The sequence below is a fragment of the Apostichopus japonicus genome, chromosome 20, assembly GCF_037975245.1.
Source record: "Apostichopus japonicus isolate 1M-3 chromosome 20, ASM3797524v1, whole genome shotgun sequence".
Taxonomy (NCBI): domain Eukaryota; kingdom Metazoa; phylum Echinodermata; class Holothuroidea; order Aspidochirotida; family Stichopodidae; genus Apostichopus; species Apostichopus japonicus.
This window is the reverse complement of record NC_092580.1, coordinates 1,474,639-1,495,726: the sequence shown is the minus strand read 5'-3', so window position 1 is coordinate 1,495,726 and position 21,088 is coordinate 1,474,639. Positions and strand designations below refer to the sequence as shown.

The 21,088-nt window shown below is 37.7% G+C and overlaps 2 protein-coding genes across 7 annotated transcripts in view; both read left to right on the top strand.

The window, feature by feature from the left end:
• The window catches only part of LOC139961018 (acylamino-acid-releasing enzyme-like), a 38,914-nt gene extending 34,971 nt beyond the window's left edge, over positions 1–3,943 (top strand). For both annotated transcript variants that reach the window (XM_071959809.1, XM_071959808.1), the window contains exons 20-21: positions 2,401–2,507; positions 2,820–3,943. In XM_071959809.1, the coding sequence (XP_071815910.1) occupies positions 2,401–2,507; positions 2,820–2,919 (207 nt within the window). In that variant the 3' untranslated portion in view covers positions 2,920–3,943. The remainder of the gene's footprint in view (positions 1–2,400; positions 2,508–2,819) is intronic.
• Positions 3,944–14,312: 10,369 nt separating this feature from the next.
• Positions 14,313–21,088, top strand: part of LOC139961015 (acylamino-acid-releasing enzyme-like) — a 31,271-nt gene continuing 24,495 nt past the window's right edge. The window contains exons 1-2 of one of the 5 annotated variants that reach the window (XR_011790697.1): positions 14,313–15,231; positions 20,698–20,929. Coding sequence is in view for 4 of the 5 variants with exons in the window: in XM_071959806.1 (XP_071815907.1) it covers positions 15,219–15,231; positions 20,698–20,929 (245 nt within the window). In the remaining variant the exon portion in view is untranslated. The other 4 variants (XM_071959806.1, XM_071959803.1, XM_071959805.1 and 1 more) reach the window with 4 other exon arrangements.

Here is a 21,088-nt window from a genome sequence, read left to right as displayed (position 1 = left end):
CAATCTCTTTTCTTTGAGTGTATATATATTCATGGTACTGAGATACAATCTCTTTTCTTTGAGTGTATATATATTCATGGTACTGAGATACAATCTATTCTCTTTGAGTGTATATTTACTCATGGTACAATCTATTCTCTTTGAGTATATATTTACTCATGGTACTGAGGTACTATCTCTTCTATTTGAGTGTATATATATTCATGGTACTGAGATAGTACCTCTTCTCTTTGAGTGTATATATATTCATGGTACTGAGATAGTACCTCTCCTCTTTGAGTGTATATATATTCATGGTACTGAGATACTATCTCTTTTCTTTGAGTGTATATATATTCATGGTACTGAGATACAATCTCTTTTCTTTGAGTGTATATATATTCATGGTACTGAGATACAATCTCTTCTCTTTGAGTGTATATATATTCATGGTACTGAGATACAATCTCTTCTCTTTGAGTGTATATATATTCATGGTACTGAGATACTATCTCTTCTCTTTGAGTGTATATATATTCATGGTACTGAGATACAATCTCTTTTCTTTGAGTGTATATATATTCATGGTACTGAGATACAATCTCTTCTCTTTGAGTGTATATATATTCATGGTACTGAGATACAATCTCTTCTCTTTGAGTGTATATATATTCATGGTACTGAGATACAATCTCTTTTCTTTGAGTGTATATATATTCATGGTACTGAGATCCAATCTCTTCTCTTTGAGTGTATGTTTACTCATGGTACTGAGATACAATCTCTTCTCTTTGAGTGTATATATATTCATGGTACTGAGATACAATCTCTTCTCTTTGAGTGTATATATATTCATGGTACTGAGATACAATCTCTTTTCTTTGAGTGTATATATATTCATGGTACTGAGATACAATCTCTTTTCTTTGAGTGTATATATATTCATGGTACTGAGATACAATCTATTCTCTTTGAGTGTATATTTACTCATGGTACTGAGATACAATCTCTTCTCTTTGAGTGTATATATATTCATGGTACTGAGATAGTACCTCTCCTCTTTGAGTGTATATATATTCATGGTACTGAGATACAATCTCTTTTCTTTGAGTGTATATATATTCATGGTACTGAGATACAATCTCTTTTCTTTGAGTGTATATATATTCATGGTACTGAGATACAATCTCTTTTCTTTGAGTGTATATATATTCATGGTACTGAGATACAATCTCTTTTCTTTGAGTGTATATATATTCATGGTACTGAGATACAATCTCTTTTCTTTGAGTGTATATATATTCATGGTACTGAGATACAATCTCTTTTCTTTGAGTGTATATATATTCATGGTACTGAGATACAATCTCTTTTCTTTGAGTGTATATATATTCATGGTACTGAGATACAATCTCTTTTCTTTGAGTGTATATATATTCATGGTACTGAGATACAATCTCTTTTCTTTGAGTGTATATATATTCATGGTACTGAGATACAATCTCTTTTCTTTGAGTGTATATATATTCATGGTACTGAGATACAATCTCTTTTCTTTGAGTGTATATATATTCATGGTACTGAGATACAATCTCTTTTCTTTGAGTGTATATATATTCATGGTACTGAGATACAATCTCTTTTCTTTGAGTGTATATATATTCATGGTACTGAGATACAATCTCTTTTCTTTGAGTGTATATATATTCATGGTACTGAGATACAATCTCTTTTCTTTGAGTGTATATATATTCATGGTACTGAGATACAATCTCTTTTCTTTGAGTGTATATATATTCATGGTACTGAGATACAATCTCTTTTCTTTGAGTGTATATATATTCATGGTACTGAGATACAATCTCTTTTCTTTGAGTGTATATATATTCATGGTACTGAGATACAATCTCTTTTCTTTGAGTGTATATTTACTCATGGTACTGAGATACAATCTCTTCTCTTTGAGTGTATATATATTCATGGTACTGAGATACAATCTATTCTCTTTGAGTGTATATTTACTCATGGTACTGAGATACAATTTCTTCTCTTTGAGTGTATATATATTCATGGTACTGAGATAGTACCTCTCCTCTTTGAGTGTATATATATTCATGGTACTGAGATACAATCTCTTTTCTTTGAGTGTATATATATTCATGGTACTGAGATACTATCTCTTCTCTTTGAGTGTATATATATTCATGGTACTGAGATACAATCTCTTCTCTTTGAGTGTATATATATTCATGGTACTGAGATACTATCTCTTCTCTTTGAGTGTATATTTACTCATGGTACTGAGATACAATCTATTCTCTTTGAGTGTATATTTACTCATGGTACTGAGATACTATCTCTTCTCTTTGAGTGTGTATCTTGTCTGTAATCATTAGAAATTAATGCTTTGATATGCTGCAGGTGAAAGCTCCTACACTGTTTCTCATTGGCAAAGATGATTTGAGAGTTCCACCAAAGCAGGGAGAAAACTTCTACAAGATACTGAGAGCCCGAAACATAAGAACCAAGTAAGTCAGGATGTGTGCTTTTTCACTCCAACATGTTAGGTGAAGAGTATAACCATTCTCAACCTCACACCAAATGTGGATTAGTTACATAAAACTTGATGCTTGTGGTTGCAGCTAGATAGTCACAGTACAAAACAAGCCTTTCTTCTATGACATTTTGCCTTGATGTGATCAAGCCAATACACAAGGTGTTATTGTGTATTCCTCTTCAAATGCTGTGTGATGGTCATTAGTTTTTCCCAGCATATTGTAACTGAGTCTTCTTGGACTTGAGCATGGAAACCTTCAACTTTTCTCTCATTTCCTTTACAGGTTGCTACTCTATCCAGAAAATAACCATGGCCTTGTCAAGTTGGAAGCAGAATCGGACTGTCTCATCAATATATACCGGTGGTTTGAGGAGAACTCTTAAGTGTTATGTATTTCAGAGAAATTCCATGGAACACCCCCTCCCCTTCCCCACCATAGACAAAAGCAAATCTGCCTTTGGCTGTGAAAATGCTTTAACTGGCATAAGCTTTGGTCTATAGTTAGTGGGTCTGTTTTAGCAGTCAATGCTTGGAATGCAATATTTTAGATTCTGTGATTCCCTAGGTTGTATGTGGATGCACCACTAGTCCATGTTTTTCCATAGTTGGGTTCCCTAAGGTTTTGTAAGATATGTAGGTTGAATATTTGCTATATTCTGCAGTGATAAATATCATGGCTATATTATTTCCACTAATAGACATCTTTAATATGTCAACAACCAAGGTCTAGGAATACAAATAGTGAATTTTACCAGATGTAGCTATCAGCACATCTTTGATTGACCTTGTGAGGAATATTCATAATAGACAGTTTCTGCTTGTAATACATTTTCATGAGTTAAACATTTTCATTTTTACATCCCTGTTTTTCTTGGCAATGTCAGCCCTTTGTTACAGAATGGAAAGAACACACCTTGAAAGAGATATTATAAACTTGTCCTGTTTTTGTAGTGTAGCTGTTTCCGACATTTTTTTTAATGGATATAACAGACTTGCTTCATCCAAAACTATACCATGTGCCTGTCACATGAACTATTAGTAGTTTACATCTTTTCATCTTCCCACTCATTTGCAACTATCGTGGCTCAAACTTGTGCAGTATGAATATTGACTAAATCGGTCAACGGTGGAGAGTTGTATGTGCCAGTAATAGTCATGTGTGCATGTAATATGTACCAGTAATAGTCATGTGTGCATGTAATATGTTCCAATTAATGTCATGTATTGAATGTATAAAGCAGCAAACTTTTCACAGCAGTTCACATAGTATCACACATCACCCTTAGTAATGGATCTTAACTTTATGTTTGTTTTCATTTACAACGGAAGCAGAAAAGTAAAGCCAGCCATCATCTGTATCTGATGTAACAGACCTATTTGTAACTATTAACTCCATCAAAACAGCTAGCTAAGCAAAATCTTTCATTTGTTGGACTATCATGGTTTTAAGTTGTCATGTGTCTGTCACTTTTGTCACTGAGTAATGTCATATGTGACATTATGAAGTGAAATCTCTTAGTTTCTTTTTATTTCTAGTTTCTTACTTTCACGTTGAAACAAGCAGTTTGAGGTCAGTGTTTTGTCAAAAACATAATCATTTTGGCAACAACATTAAAAAGGGACATATTTAGCTGGTCTGAAGTCTAGATATGAAAGGTGTCCAAAGCATGTTATCTATTAAATCAGATTTGAAGCCATTCTTAGTTGTTTCTCTATCTTATAGATAACGATGAGCAGTGAATAAATGACTATATGACCTACAAAACTCTGTGTACAATTTTTATTGAAGTCAGTGTTCATTCATTCATTTATTTGTTTTATAACAATGCACAAAGAGTTGTTATGAAAAGTACAAATTATATAAAAAGTGTAAGGAAGAAAACTAAACACTGCTGAGGGCTTAACAAACAGAATACTCCTTGAATGCAAAAGAAGCAAAGAAACTATACACAAACACATGAGCATCCTTCCACCCACCAACACCACTAGTAGCAGGTATAATTAAGCACCCTCCCAACCCCACCAACATCACAGATAACATCTATACTTTAGCATCCTCCCACGGGCATTCTCCTTTGTTAATAGTCGCAAGAGAATTTTTTTCCATATCACTGTGGATCCCCTGTACTCAGTAGAGCTCTCCCCTCCAATGCCCTACAATTAACAATAGGCAAGGAATCACTAAGCCTCGTGGCATTCTGTTTGCATGTCAACTACACCTGATCTTTGAGGATCAAAGTCATGAAATTACGCTTCTTTTACTTAAATGTCACATTTTGTAATATATTTGTCTTTCAGGCAAAATGGATACTGAGCTGGAGCTGAGGGAGAAAAATCTAGACAAGAATGTGTTTGCTTCTCGTCTCTGTACCATTTACAGCAGGTCTCTATCTAAAGATGCAAAACTTTGGTTGGCAAACAAGCACAACAAGATAGGGGAAACCAGGCATCAGATGAGCCTTAAGGTAAAGGTGACTACCGTGAATGTAAAATTGTTTTATATAAGAATTTCTGCTGCGCAGTTATTCTTCTCATTCCTCCATATTGTATATTCAGGTTGCAATGACCAATGCATTAAGACATTGAAAGTGTGCATGGAAAGTCGTTGTCTATACGGTTACATCTCTATGTTCCGATGTCTCTATGTTTCGACATCTCTATGTTCTGACGTCGCTATGTTCCCACGTCTCTATGTTTCGACGTCTCTATGACGTCTCAAAAATCTTTTGTACCAAGAAAACAATTTTTCAGACCCCAATATTTTTGTGACCCAAATTGTTTTGGACTCAAATTTTTTTTACCAACATTTTTTTCAGACCAAATTTTTTGGACTCAAATTTGTTTTGACCAACATTTCTTCCGACCAAATTTTTTGGGACCAAAATTTGTGACCCAAAAATTTGTGGCGCGATAGATTTTTTGTTGGTGCCCAGCGATGTTTTGTGTCCTCACTGCAGGCTCCTTTTTTTATTGCTCAAGGGATATCTGTAGTTTTCACGTTCACCCGCCCTATAGTTATGTAATTTTCAAAGGGGCAATGATTGGTCACACACCATATTTTAGTCTAAATCTAAACAAATTTTATTTGAAAATTGATTTGGCCCAATATGATTTTGTTCCCCAAAATGTGAGTACAAACAAATTTCGGGTGACAAGCAATTTTCGGTCACAAGCACTGTTTGGGCAAACTAGGTCACAATTTGTTACTTTTCGTGAAAAAAATGTCTCAAAAAATTGGGTCCGGAAAAATGTTGGTGCAAAAAAAATTGAGTCTCAAGAAAATGTGGTCACAAAAATATTGGTGTCACAAAACTATAGTTTTCTGGTACAATCAAATTTTTGGATAAAAAAAAAATTGCTCCAATTTTTTTCTTTTTGTCGGAACATAGAGACGTCTGAACATAGAGACGTCTGAACATAGAGACGTGGGAACATATAGACGTCGGAACATAGGGATGTCACCGTCTATACATAACACATAACTGTTGTGCACACAGAATAGCTCTAATACAGTATGTGAATTTTCAAGTGATAGTTATCTCATCATTCTCATGGGAATGATTAGGTACAATATTGTAGTTCCTTTGCCAGTTGGACCATTTACAGTAACAAGCAACAGTTGCCATGGTAGTGGTTAGTTTTCCCGCGTAGGGACAACCGAGGCGTCATTCATTGTGGGGTATTGCATGGTGACCGGACTTTGGTAGCCTTGCCCAGTTTCGGTTCTGCTCTCCAAATGATGAACATGGTATGCTATTGTGCATTTGGATTAGTTCGGATTCAGTTTGGATTAGTTCAAGAATATTATAGTGTTTTGTTGGGTTCAATAAGTAACATTTTACCCTTTTTTTTAAACTTTAGATTCAACTATGCCATGACATGGTTCAGACAAGAAAGGATTAAGACAGAACAGATTGGAAGAAATCCTGTTCTCTCATACTGCATGATGTAAGAATTTAATATAATTCTCTGAATCATCCTAATTATGGCAAATCAACTATGTAAAGCTGGGTTTGTGACTAGGGTGAACCAAATTTGGTATTTTAAATGAAGCCAGATACTACATTGCTGAATGAGCCATAAACCTGTCCGGATTCTGGTTAGATTTACTGTTTCTTTAGGGGAGTGGGGGGGGGGGGAGGGGGAGCTGGAGGGAGTGATTGATGTTAAATAGTCTACATGGTCACCAACAGTCTTGCATAAACTGTGGAGGAACTTCTGTACATATCAAGTATAACTTTTCAACCAAGGTATGCTAAAACTGACTACTGTATTAAGGTTAACAGAACCTTAGACCAATATAAGTAATATCTTTCCGATGGGAATTGAAATTTCTTTACCTCCATGAAAAACATTAAGAATGATTCCCAGTACTTATCAAAGGTATATATGTATCTATCAACTGTCTTTAGCATCTCTTGCCTCAATAAACATTGAACTCCATGGTAAACTATAGTGGTTAACCCCAAGGAGAATGTATGCACCATGTTTGATATTCAATCAATTTTCACTCATGAAAATAGCTAATAGCTTAAACTGTTGTGCATTCTTGTGGTAATTGTGGAAAACAGAATTGCACCTTGTGCAATAGACCAGTGTGCATCCATATCAAACTGTTTATCAACTATTGAATGTTATCACATCTTTCAGGTTAAAGAACAAAGAACCATCAATCTTCTTTTCAACATTGTCAGTAGAGATGATGATGATGAGGAATATGACCTCCTTGAAGAAGTTCCTGTAGAGGAGTGAGAAGGGGCAGCTGCTTGGACAAAAGGTGAAAGCAGATAATATGTGTGTTGATGCAGTCAAGCCATATTAACTGCGCTACTTGACTGGGCTCCCTGCTTCATCAACTAAAACACTTTTGAAGGAGCTGTCCGATGATATGATGACTTTGGGTCAATTTAGAAATCCAGCAAATGTTCCTGGACTTGGTTGGTTTGGAGACGTGGGAGGAGGCAGAAGAGAGGTTTCCAGAAGAAACAAAAGAGAGAAATACTTCTGCATTTCATTGCCTATCCCATGGGAACTCAAGATTGACTGTAGTCTCCTGAAGGCTAAAGAAGACTCAAAGGGCCAATCAAGACCATATACAATTGAAGGAGTCAGTTGCGTATTGAGCAAGCTGGATCCAAGAGCAATTACCTTGCCAACAATGCAGCTGCCAGATACATTCAAAGGATTTCCTTTGATTGTACTGAATATGCCAAAGGTTTGTCAACTCCCTTAAAGTGACTTTGAATTCAGGTTGAGACTTCAGCCATGAACAAGTTACTGTCATCATTTTGGGTCAATCAATGCCAATTCAACAGAGGCCTCCACGTCGACCCTCTCAGATTTGGCTGAAACTGATATATAGTGTGTTGCCACATGTCTCAAAGGCAGATATTGGACAAAAAGATGTTCGATACATTTTTGCAACAAAACTATGGTATTTCTTAAAGGGCCCTACAGTTTCCTTCAAATTTGGAGGCATTTTTTCCTACATGTTGAGTATTTGATGTCTGAAATTGCAAATGTTGTAAAACACATGAAACCAGTCATCCAATTTAGCTAATTTTGGGCAAAATTTAGGGCCTTTTACAAGCTACCATGGATTTGTTGCTAGGTGTGGCCATATCTTAGCAAGCAAACTGTTTGGAATATTTTTTTGGGCCCAACATCTGCCTATGCGACATGTGACAAGACACTATATCAGTTTCAGCCAAATCTGAGAGGGTCGACATGGAATCGGTCAAAAAATCTGTTGATTTGACATGGATTGACTCTTTTGTCTTTTGCATGTGAAAGCAGATCATTCTAAACTTATATGTGTCATTCTGATTATGTCTGGGACAATGCATGCACAATGAGCCCAAGTTTAATGACAACATTTAAAAATGTTATTTTATGCATTAAATTAAATAAAGTATGAACCTTAATCTAGAATCATAACATGTATTTTGCTTCTCACCAGGCGCATAGCCAGGGGGGCCAAGGGGGCGACCACCCCCCCCTCCAGCATATTTGTTTGCATTTTTCTTATGATACCGCCAGAAATTCCAAAATAGAAAATGCCTGGGAAGAGTCATTTCCAGCGATCTGGGAGGCATTTTCGGCCAAAATGTTCTTGTGTATTCGCGCCAACCCATGGTCCTGGGAAGTGCCATTTCCAGCAATCTGGGAAGCATTTTCGGCCAACATTTTCTTGTACGCTTCGCGCCAACCCATAGTGCTTCCTAGAAAAATGTATCTGTGTGTTTATAAATGCCTTATGGTGGTTTTCTTAAAATAAAGTACTATTAAAGTTTGTACTTCATTGCTGGTTATCCTAGTGGGATTAACATGCATGATATAGAGTGAGCTGCACTTATTTTAGACAACAAAAATCTGCATAATCATGTGCAACGTTTACATTAATTGGTTTGCTATGCACATTAAATCGTCATTAGGGATATGGCTAGTGCAAAAACAGAATATTAAGCCCTTCAATGTGTGTGCTTGTGTATGGGGAGTTATCAACTCACAAACTTCATACATTGTTGCTCCTTGGCATGATATGAATCATAGTCCTTGGAATCTCACATTTTCTGATCTTCAGGAAGGAGTTAGTCCCTACTTTACTTTACATTAATCATCTTTGTATAAATATTCATACATACAGGTAACGGAGTTGTTGCAATTCTGAAAAGTGGGAGGAATTGTGCAGGTGTGAACTCGGATGACTGCAAAATGAAGATGGCCCGAGTGAGGATGGCAAGGTGTTAAGCCAGTGCTAAGCAGCCAGAAGAGGAGGAAGAAGCAGAAATAGAAGCAGAGCAGGAAGTAGAAGGTGAGGAGGCAGTAGAGGAGGAGGAGGAACTAGAAGAGGCAGAAGAAGAGGATAGCATTTAGTATATTTAAGTGTCACATCTCAAGGCTTCATTCTGTATTAATTAGATGGAGTTTATGATTAATCCTGACTATAACCTACAGTATATCAGATACATGAATGATAATTGATCATTTATGTTAAAATAAGTAATGTAAGCTTCTTTTGTTATGTTGTATGGTGTTTGCATTCATGATGGTGTATGTATAGGTGCGGGTGTGTATGTGCGTTTGTGACGCCCAGCTTGTAAACACAATATCTGAAGAAGAGAATGTCGGACCAAATTCATATTTAGTGTATAGAAGTACCGCATTAAGTACAAAAAGTCTATTGGTTTTGGTGGAGGTCAAAGGTCATTTGGGGTCATCAGAGGTCAACTTTTGAACATCTTGTAAACAAGATATCTCACTATTGGAAGCTTGGGCAGATCTCATACTTGGTATGAAGGTATATAGCACTGATTAAAAGAAGCCTATTGATTTTGGTGAATGTCAAAGGTCATTTGTGGACAACAGGGGAGTTAATTGTCCTGTAGAGTATATATTTTCATATTCAGGAAGTGGCAACCCTGAAACAGCCACGTGATCTATTGCTCTGCAAATCTTAAAATGCTAGTTTTAAGCGTGAATGAAATAAAAATATAAAGCTAAACTAACATACTTCTACTGACATTTAGCTTCCTGTATCCCTTACTCAAATATAATGTAAAGACAAAGAAACTTAATGGTGTGGGCGGAGGTCAATGGTCATTTGAGTTCACCAAGGGTCAAATTGTGAAAACCATGCTTTACAGAATATTTCAACACGACAGATGCCATATTTAGTATGTTGGTGTATCACATTAGTACTAGAATCACAGGAGAGCCTATGTCATTGTTTACATCATCGAAAATAATGTCGCATTCGGGTTATCTTCTTGGTTCTCAAACAAACTACAATAAGTGAGGGGGGGGCGGTAATGGGTAAGGTTACAATGACTTCTCCTATCATTGTTTTTTTGGTGCAAAATCATTAGTAGGGGTATTGGTATGCCCATTAGAGCAATCTGAGGGTCTTAATACATCCTTCAGAACTGCATTCTTAGCCACTTAATGTTGTTATTAATGTTATTTCAGAACTGCATTGTGTTATATCTTGGTGCTAAATGACATTCCAAGCAGGAGTGGGGCGTATTGGTACGCCCCTCAGAACTGCATTGTAAGCCACTTAATGGTGTTACTTTGTGGTGCTAAATGACACCTCAAGCAGTAGTTGGGCGTATTGGTACGCCCCTCAGAACTGCATTGTAAGCCACTAAATGGTGGTACTTCTTGGCGCTGATGACACTCCAAGCAGTATTGGGGCGTATTGGTACGCCCCTCAAAACTGTTTTGTAAGCCACCTAATGGTGTTACTTCTTGGTGCTTAATGAAACTCCAAGCAGTTGTGGGGTGTATCGTTTTCATTGATTCACTTTTGTACAGGGACAAGAGGTATTTATTTTCCTTTTACTTCATGTAAGATAGTAACCTAATAAATTTCAGTTCATAAAATATAACATGAAATACATAAGTTAGTACAAACAAAGAACAATTTTCTCATTGTGTTCTTTTTTTTCTCAAATTTATATATCTGCAGTAGGCGTAGGAGCCCAATTTTTTTTTGTTTTTTTTTTTGGGGGGGGGGGGGTGACTGTAACGCACGCGTTCAACATCTTAATGTGCATATAATAAATATAGGCATGCATCTGTTATTACATCGCATGCCAATTACATACAATCATTTGCCGTGTTACTACCATTCCATATTGGTTATCAGGTGCGTATCCAGGGGGGGGGCATTGGGGGCGCGTGCCCCCCGGGTAAGGAAAAGAGGAGAAAAAAAAGAGAAGAAAAAGGGAAAAGGAGGGGGAAAAAAGAAAAGGAGGAGAGAAAGGAAGGGAAAAGAAAAAGAAAAAAGAGAGAAAAAGGAGAAAAGGAGGGAGTAGAAGATAGCCAAGACCTCGGGAAGAGAAAGAGGAACAGTCATAGTTAAAGCGCTGATCCCTAATATATACACAGGGTAGCCAGCGACAGATCAAGGATTACGGAGCGGTGTGCGCCTCACCCTACCCCTTACACCGACAACTCCATTTTTGACGTTTCCATTTTTCCTCTCTCACTAATGCATCTATATAAATACTATATATGGTCTATCATAACGCGTGTGTGTATGGACGCCTTAAACAATTGTACAATTGTGCTATATGGAACCAACTGTGGCTGGTCTTGAACTCGACCGAGTCGTCGGGGAACATGACGCATTTGGGGAAGGGGGCGACCGCACCCCCCCCCCGAGCAAATTTTCTTTATAACATCGCTAGTAATTTCAAAATAGACAATGCTTAGATGCAACTTACAAGGCCTGGGAAGTGTCATTTCCAGCGATATGGGAGGCATTTTCGGCCAAAATTTTTCTTGTACGCTTCGCGCCAACTTATGGTGGCGCTACGCTGAGATAGTTTGCCTATAGGCTTCGCCCTCCCTTGGCAATTACTCGCTACACTCCTGTTCGAATTTGTAAAGCAAAGAGCAGATATAACATCATATCAGTGAGCATTAAAATGCATGTTCCACGATGAACAGCCTAAAAAACTGTCTATGTGTGAGCCCAATTGGATTTGGGTGCTGTAATGACTTGCCCGAAAAAAAAGCCAAATTTTTTTCGCGCGCAAAGCGCGCGTCCAACATATCGATGCCAATATCACATAAGCAAGCATCGGTCATTACATTGCATGGCATCGTGTACCGCACGGTCCGTGAAAGTTGCACAGTATACCGCCGGATGCTAATGTAAACAACCAAATGTCTTATGTAGATAGAGAAAAAGCATACAGATCCATCTATGTCAAAACTCTCTTTTACAAAGGTAATGTCGGCCAAGCTTACAACTTTATTTTAATTACCAAGGAGATCATTTTTAAGCTATTCGTTGCTATTTATTTTCCTTTCATGCAGTAGGTGCCCGAAAAAATGGGAAAAATTTGGTTGCGGGGGGGGGGGGGGGGGCTGCAGCCCCGCCTCCTATGGGACCTACGCCTATGTGTGTAGTGCTCGGTTTCGATATACCTGATATCGGAAATATCTGCTATTTTTCATTTCCTTCAACCAAGTTTCATAATAGCCATTATAAGAGGTGTTAATTTTTCTACACCAATAAATTAACTGTGTCGGAATTTTAGAAAATTTCCTCACCAACATTCTTCATTATACTTCCTCTACTCGTGCAATTTTGACCTGTATATTAGGGGTTCAAGGAGTTTTTCTATATTGGTTGTCCATAGATTGAATTTTGTGCAACATTATGGGTATGTTTTCAAGTGATTTTTATTCACGAGAAATGTGAATTTTCAAATTCTCAACAAATAATGGGCTTAAAACCTTGAAAAGTGGGGCTTTCGGATATTGCGGGCCGTGACGTAGAATCACCTACAAATGCAATGATCCATAGGACATGCAATGAGGTCGAACATGATGTGTGACTGGTGACAATCTTCAAAAAGGTTATGGATGGAAAAAAACTTTTCCGAAATACTTGGTTCTCAGGCAAAAGTGTACATCTGGTTGCTCATTTTCAAGCCCGAGAAGTGCCATTTCCGGTGATCTGGGGGGTATCAAAACCAGAAATTTTCTTGTACGCTCCGCGCCAACCGATGGTGGCGCTCCGCTTAGATAGTAATTCGCGCCCCCCGGGTTAGAAAATCCTGGATACGCGCCTGGTTATCATTTTTGGGGAAGTCTTTACAATAATATTGATAATAATAATATCAGTTTAACCATTGAAAAACACATTGCAATTTATTTTTCTTTCAGTAGGTGCCCGGAAAAAATCTCAGCAAATTGCCCGAATTTTCACACAAATATTTGGTTGGGGTGGCTGCAGCCCCCCCCCCCTTCCGCCTATATGCCTATGTATATACCATAGTTTTATACCCGAGTGCAAACGAGAAGCAATATAATTTCTGGCAAATTTATCAACAATTATCAAATTTATCAACAATTTATCAATTCCTCCAACAACCCTCCTCAAGTTCACAACATTAATATGAATGGTACACCAATTAACAATGTTGACTACATAAAATTTTTAGGTGTATATATTGATTCAAAACTAAGTTGGCAACAACATATTTCAGCAATCTGTTCTAAGGTCGCAAGGAACATTGGTATACTCGCTAAAATAAAACATTTCCTATCGACACACATTCTAAGAATGATTTATAATACGCTCATTCTACCTCATCTGTCCTACTGTTCTATTATTTGGTCTGGTGCTAACATAACTTGTCTTGACCGTCTCAATAAACTACAAAAAGGCGCAATACGTAACATAACACATGCTGCATTTCGTCAGCATACTAGTCCATTGTTTAAAGGTCAAAACCTGCTGAAATTAAATGATATTATAAGGCTACAACTTGCTGTATTTACGTATAAAGCATGGCATGGGCTACTTCCGGGTTCCTTTCATAATTTCTATACAATTAATGTAGAATTATACAATTATAATACCCGAAATAGACAAAATGCTCATTGCAACTTCTATCATACGAAATTAGGTACACGCAGCTTTCGCAACCGTGCAACTAAGTTATGGAACTCATTAAGCAATACCGTTAAATCTAAGGCTACAAAGAATTCATTTAAGAAATGTTTAAAAAAAGAATTGATATCATCATATTAAATTATGTAAATGAGTTATTTACTTCAGCAGTTTCTGTACATTATGTAACAAACATTCAATTTGTATTTATTAATTAATTTTTTTTCTTTAGGGAGTCTTCCACTTTGTTAAGCTTTTAAGCTTTATGGAAGACTTCCCTCCGCTTTGTACTTCTGTGGAAAAACAAATAAATAAATAAATAAACGTTGAACAAAAAAAAAATTCTTGGATAAAAGTCAGGTTTAACTATTTCCTAGAAGCCCTAAATGTTTCCTATCCTCTTTCTCGTAGCTTACTTCGATAATCCGGGTTTTTCGTTTAAAATCTTGGATGATCGGTCGAGAAACCTAGATTATTGAGCGCTAAACCTGGAATATCTCATTATTGAGCATTTGGATGGCCATAGACGTGGCAAGTTCACTTAAATGAACATTCTGTACAAATACACACTCCAATACCCATTAGATCGAATGCACGTGGCCGCCGATCTATTAGTTTTGGCAACTAATACTAGTAAGTAAAATAGAACTATGCCTACACCATTGAGTCTAGACTAAAGAAGATTTCCTTTTCTTTTTGAGGATCAGTTGTCTTTGTTGAGCCAGGGAACGACTGATAAGTGAAGTACTGTTACAATAGCATTTAATAGAAAGCCATGTGTGAATGAAGGAGAGAACCCGAAATCAGGGGATAACAGAGAGCTAGTGAGGGAGACATTTCTATTGAATGGGATTTAAGTTCTTAAGAACTAAGGAATGAGCAGACAGATTGGTTTCGTTTATTTGGGAAGGTGTGGTTACGACTTGGTATTTCAGTAGGAGATCTGTAGTTAATGGGTCTTTCTCGAGGTTGTTTTTGTATAGGTTAATGTTAAATTCTTCAAGAAGATTAAAAATAGGATTTGTGTTTCCCGCATGAAGAACATTTGAGGTTCCGATATAAGAAGGGATTTTTAGTGCAAAGCGATTCTGTTTTAAATTGTTTGTTGGAATTAGAGATGGTAAGCAGGGTTATGCTCCCGTAGCTGAGGATCGGCTTTATTTTGGTTTTATAGATACGGATATTAGTATTTGGAGGGAAGTTATATTTGTGTGAGAGGATCTGAAGGAATTTAAGTTGAGACCAACAGCGCCCTGCAGTTCTAGCACAATGGAGTTCAAACGTAAGTTTTTTTTATTTTATCAAAAGTGATGCCAAGGAAAGTTACAATAGAAGAGGCAGTGATTGGAGTGTTGAAAAGATTGATTTTAGAAATATGATATTGTTGTTTTGAGTTACTAAAGGAGAAGTTAACTATCTTAAATTTTGAAGGATTTAATTTTTATTCTCCATTTCGAGCACCAGTTTTCGTGATGTGAAATTGCTTTCATGATACTAATTTCCGTCAAATGAATATTTCTACTAGTGCTCCAAATAGCGATGTCATCGGCGTATTGACTACAGTTGCACCTAGTTAGAGGGGGGATGTTCAGGTCATTAACAAATAAGGTGTAGAGGAGAGGGCTGAGTACATCCCCCTGCGGAGTGCCAGCATGGAGGCCCATATAATTTGAGTAGTGCTTATTGTAACATATTTTTACATTGCTATTTCTTTAAGTAGGCGGATGTTTTCGTTTAGACATCCTGATGGATTAGGCATAAAATTGTCGGCATTATTAATGAGTTTACGGTCTATTCTATCTTTGAAATTATTATCATAGTAGGGGCCATGAAAAGATATTGAAAATATCTTTAAAGTATAATTCAAAAGTTTAATTTGGTTTTGAATGTTTGTGACCAAATTTCCTACGTTATCTTTAAGTCCTTGGTCTATATTACCAGTATTTGGACTGGTAATGGGGTTAATGATGTTTGTTAGTTTTTTCCAAAAGGTTTTGGGGCTTTTATCGTTAATAACCGGGCATTCTTTTTTTTATACAACTTTGCTCGCTAATATTTGTCTGTTTATTTGTTATTTTCAGCTGGTTAATTTGGGTTTTGTGAGTGGGATTTCGAGAGATAATGTAGATTCTATGTAGGCGGCGTCTGTATTTGATACGTGTAAGAGTATCCTTATTGAGCTTTCGTTTCCTGTTCAAGTTGTTTTATTTTTAAGGGACAATATTTATTGAAAGTATTGATGATATGATGAGCAATATTATCACAGTAATTATCGATGTAATGTAGCTGGTTGTTTTTATTATTGAATTCCGGGATAGTGTTGTTTTTGCTAGGAGTTCCATTTTAAAGGATGTTCAATCTGTTCTAATATGATTGAAAGTCAATTGTTTTTATTGTTGACGGTGTAGGTTTATGTTTAATTCAATAGAAGTGGGAAATGATCGCTGATTAAGTCATCTTCTAAGATTTGTACTGAATGAGTTTTAGTTGCAAGATAATTTAAGGTCAAGCTGTCAAGCTTTCGGCCACAAAGCAGCCACCTGTACCAGTAAGAAGATTTGTCTTCGCTCAGCTTTTGCCTTTCTCTCCGAGAAGCGGCAAAGTGTGCCAACTGTAAGGGGCCGCACATCGCCAGCTTAAGGATGCCAATGTACCACCGTCAACTCCGAAAGACCCGCAGTGAACATGGAGCCTTTGTCACAAGTTTCTCATCATCATCGACAATGACAACCACTGCAAAACCAGCTACTATGCAAAACCCGCCCACAAAAACCAGTCACCGGGAACCCCCACCCCCCCCCCAGAATCCCAACGAAGCCAGCTTCAAAGGGAACAGCCTCAAATAAATCCAACAACGCAACTTAGACCACACCAATGCCCACGAATCCAGTTTCCAAGAGCATCGCAGTAGCAACAAATCCAACCCCGGCAACCACCACCGCTCAGACAAACACCGCCGACTACTCAGAGATCGTTAAAGGCATTGCAGACTCGCCCCAAACCGCGTGCCGCCCTCTGAACAAGTTAACTTTCCGTTGCTTGCAAGTGAATTTTTTTCTTGTCGCTACAAACTGCAGACAGTAATGAAACGTGATACCTTGCTATCTTTTATCTGGACCTGAGATGTCCATCGCTGCTATGTACACTGTGTTGTGGGTATCGACCGTAGCTGCATGTATTGACTGTACCCCACTATAGTGTCTAATTACCGACGGTAGCAAGCTGTGTGTGTATTTTATTGTGTGTATTGGTGGTGACAGGGGCGTATCCAGGATTATCCAATAGGGGGGGGGGCGTCAGGCATGAATGATCGCCGTCCTGGGGGATGGGTCTAAGGGGAGGGGTGTACAATTTTTGCTTTCGAAGAAGGGCTGAAATGCAAAATGGTGTCATATGCATGGGCGGCGATCCGTACTTCCGAGTGTGGGGGCGGGGGGATATGACCTTGTTGACTATCTAAGCGTAGCGCCACCATGGGTTGGCGCGAAGCGTACAAGAAAAATTTGGGATTAACAAACCCTCTAGATGGCCGGAAACGGCACTTCCCGAGGTTTCCAAGCGGCATATACCCAACTTTAAAATAGGGATGTCATGTCCGAAATATCTCATAATCAGGATCCAAAATACTTTTTTTTGAATTTCGGGTGTTATTTTGGGAAAATTGCCCTGTCAATCTTGTTTCAGGCGCAACGTTAGAATGTTCGAGAGCTCTTTTATATTATTCGATGAAGAAAATGGCCTCATGCAGGCTATTATAGGCCTATACACATGCAATACACAATTACACATAGTTACATTCCTAGGTACCGATTGCTAGGGCATCCAGGTGAAACGTGTATTAAGCATTACCCTGGTTACATGAGATTCTCAGCTGTTCGAGGGAACATGTACGTGTGTATGCCTACTATAGGGCCTATATGAATACTATGAGGGTGCATATATGTACTATATCAATACCGTGGGCGCAATAATACATTTTGTTGTTATAGGGCCAATGAAGCCTACAGTCAACTATTTTTGCTTTATAAAGACGCTTTATTTGAAAAGATCGCACTGCGTTTATGGTAGGCGAGAAATGAAGCTAAAAAAGAGCCGTACATTAACGAAGATGCATAAATGTAGGCATGAAAATATTCTTATCCCTGGCATTTGGTGGGGGGGGGGGATATGGTGCATTACATCCCCTCCACCCATTTTCATGGGGGGATATATTCCCCCTCCACCCAGGATCGCCGCCCATGGCCATATTTGATCCATTTTTCGACCTTAATAATAAGCAACATTTCCAGTAAATATGGGCACAAAATGCACAATTTAGTATGGCTGGCATGTCACTTAGTGTTTATAGTGATAATACAAACACAATTACCTATGTTTCTAAAACTATTATGCCGCCGAACTTCGCCAGAACCTTTTTTTGGTAAACAAAAATAAAGCATACGGGAGGGGGGGGGGGGGGGGTTGAGCGATCACCGACATCTCACATAAAGGTCGTCATCAATTTTTTTTTTTTTTTTGGTGACGGCCAATAGGGGGGGGGGCGCGCCTGTTGCGCCCCCCTGGATACGCCCCTGGGTGAGGTAGGGAGAACTACAGTTGTTAAAGATTGTTAAAGATGTTAAAGATTGTTAAAGTTATGCTATGTAGGCTATTGCATAATTGTGTTATTTATCTTAAAACAGTTAATATGATCGTGTTCCTTTGTATGTATCACCATCGTGTACTTTTATATTATAATAATCACTTTGCTAACTCTTTGTGGAATACCAAACGGACTGCCTTTTATATTATTATTGTAAATGCTTATGTTATTCATCATCAATTGTGGTCTTTTGTTATTTCATCGACTTAAATAATCCAAGTGGCGTCTTTGTAGCAGAGCGTTGAACCGTTAATTAGGAATACAAAAATTAACCAGTCATGTAAAACGTACCCTGGCATGAAAAGCGTCCGTTGTAGGGGCTATTATGAGCGTCCGTTGTAGGGACTAGTATTACGCGCGTTCGTTTTAGGGACTATTACGAGGTGTTTTAGACGTCAGGTTACACAGGTATGTAAAGTGTTCGCTCTTTACAATGGAATTACTTTGTTAACCGTCACAGCTGAACTTGTGTCTCGGTAACACACACCACTGTATAAGCTTTATCTATTGCGATGCATGCTGAATATTCTATCACAGTAATGGTGTTATGAAATGCGGTTGTTTATAGTTCTGATAGGATGTCCTTTCCCTGTTCGGTCGGACCGTAACTTGAAGAGAGTAATTAGAAACAATTTGAGAGTGATACCAAACTTGTTTAAACCAAAGGTAAACTTCATCTTCCTATTTTGCTCTTCACTATTGTAGTATTCCCGCAATTGCGTTGGTTTTCAAACTTCCACAAACTGGAGGTGTAGGTGGGGATTAAGTTAAAATACACATAGTCAGGTGTCACATACATATATTGGATTCTACTCTAGTTTGCTGCAACATTTGTCAAATATTGATTAGTTATAACGAGGACTAAAGAGGGCCCGGGAGGAGTGGAGGGGGGGGGGGTGGGTGTTAACAAGCAAACTAACTATATTGATCACACATTAGGTACTCTGATATCTGTTTCAGGCTCCCTTATACCTATATATGTCCGAGCTTAAGGTAGTAGCCTTAGGATAACAAATATGCCAGAGCTAATGTGGATATAAAATGGAATCCACTGAAAGTGAATTCCTCTGTGAAATAAATGTAGTCCCATGTCACATACATATATATATATATATATATATATATATATATATATATATATATATATATATTGGTTTGTACTCGAGTAGAATAGCTACGCTGATTGCTACGGTCTGTACATTTGACATGGCATACCCAAAGAAAGAAAAGGATGTATTCAATTTTTGTGGAGTAGCACTGTTGAAACTAGAAACGGCAAAACCAATAAGTCAAACGAACAGCATTCTGATGAAACTGAAGTGTTTCTAGGTTTTGTCAGTATTTTCCATTGTTAAAAAAGTTACACTAAACAGTTTAAATGCTGTCTATGTTGTGTCTGTGTCTTAGGCATGGTAGGTATATGTATTTCCATAGACGCGTGTTTAAAATTAAATATACAGCTACATGACTGCAATGAGTATTACAAAGCAGTGATATCTAAAGTTAGAAAATGTTGAGTAAAAGTAGTAAAAAGCGTTGAAAAGTTAGGATGATTTATGAAACTAAATAAAGTGAGTACTTTAATGTATCTGAAGAGTAGAAATACTCATCATCATGTCTGCAACATAATTTAACAAATGAATGCATATAGATTTTAGGACATGATTGCTCATTTATGTGAGTAATTTCTTTTAAATGCGCATACTTTTATGGATGTACGAATAAGGGGTTAATGAACGGTCTAGCGTGCGTTAATCACAGGATTAATGCACGATCGGGGGATAATGCAAGCGATGCACGAGGGCGGAGCCCGAGTGCATCCAGCGATAGCATTAACACCCGGAGTGCATTAATCATGTGAGTAACGCACGCTAGACCGTTGATTAACCCCGTTCATTCATACACTACCATTTGTGTGGGGGAAAAATCATAAAACAAAACATTTTTGGTTACATATAACCAAAGATTTATTAAAGTGATGCCCCGTAATTTTACCGTGCGTTACTCATAGGATTAACCACGGTCAGCTGACCTGAATGGACCAATAGGATTTAGGAATCTTTACTAAGTATGAATGAACAGTGGTTTACCTGTTGTCTTACACAGAGAGAATGTCATTGGATAAGGCAGTTTCCGTGTATAGAGAGCTGGCCAGTGTTCCAACCTTATTATCGGCTCAGATAACTCACCAAACGGACAATTTTAATGTAATCTCTTCAACTTGGAAACAAAGAGATATAGAGCGGGGCGACCACGTGACCTTCAGCAGATCACACGTTCTTTTAGGTCAGGGGCTCAACGCGCTGCCCATGTTAGATGGAACAGAAATGAACGGCGAGTAAGTATTGTAAGAGATTTGTCTTTTCTTAAATAATGATGTAGTTCTCCTATTGTTAATTATTTTCTCATAGTTATTTCAGTAGATGTGTCACAGGAACCTATCGCTGGATGGCAACATGGGGCTGGAGCCTTTTGATCATTTAGAAGGGAGCTTTTA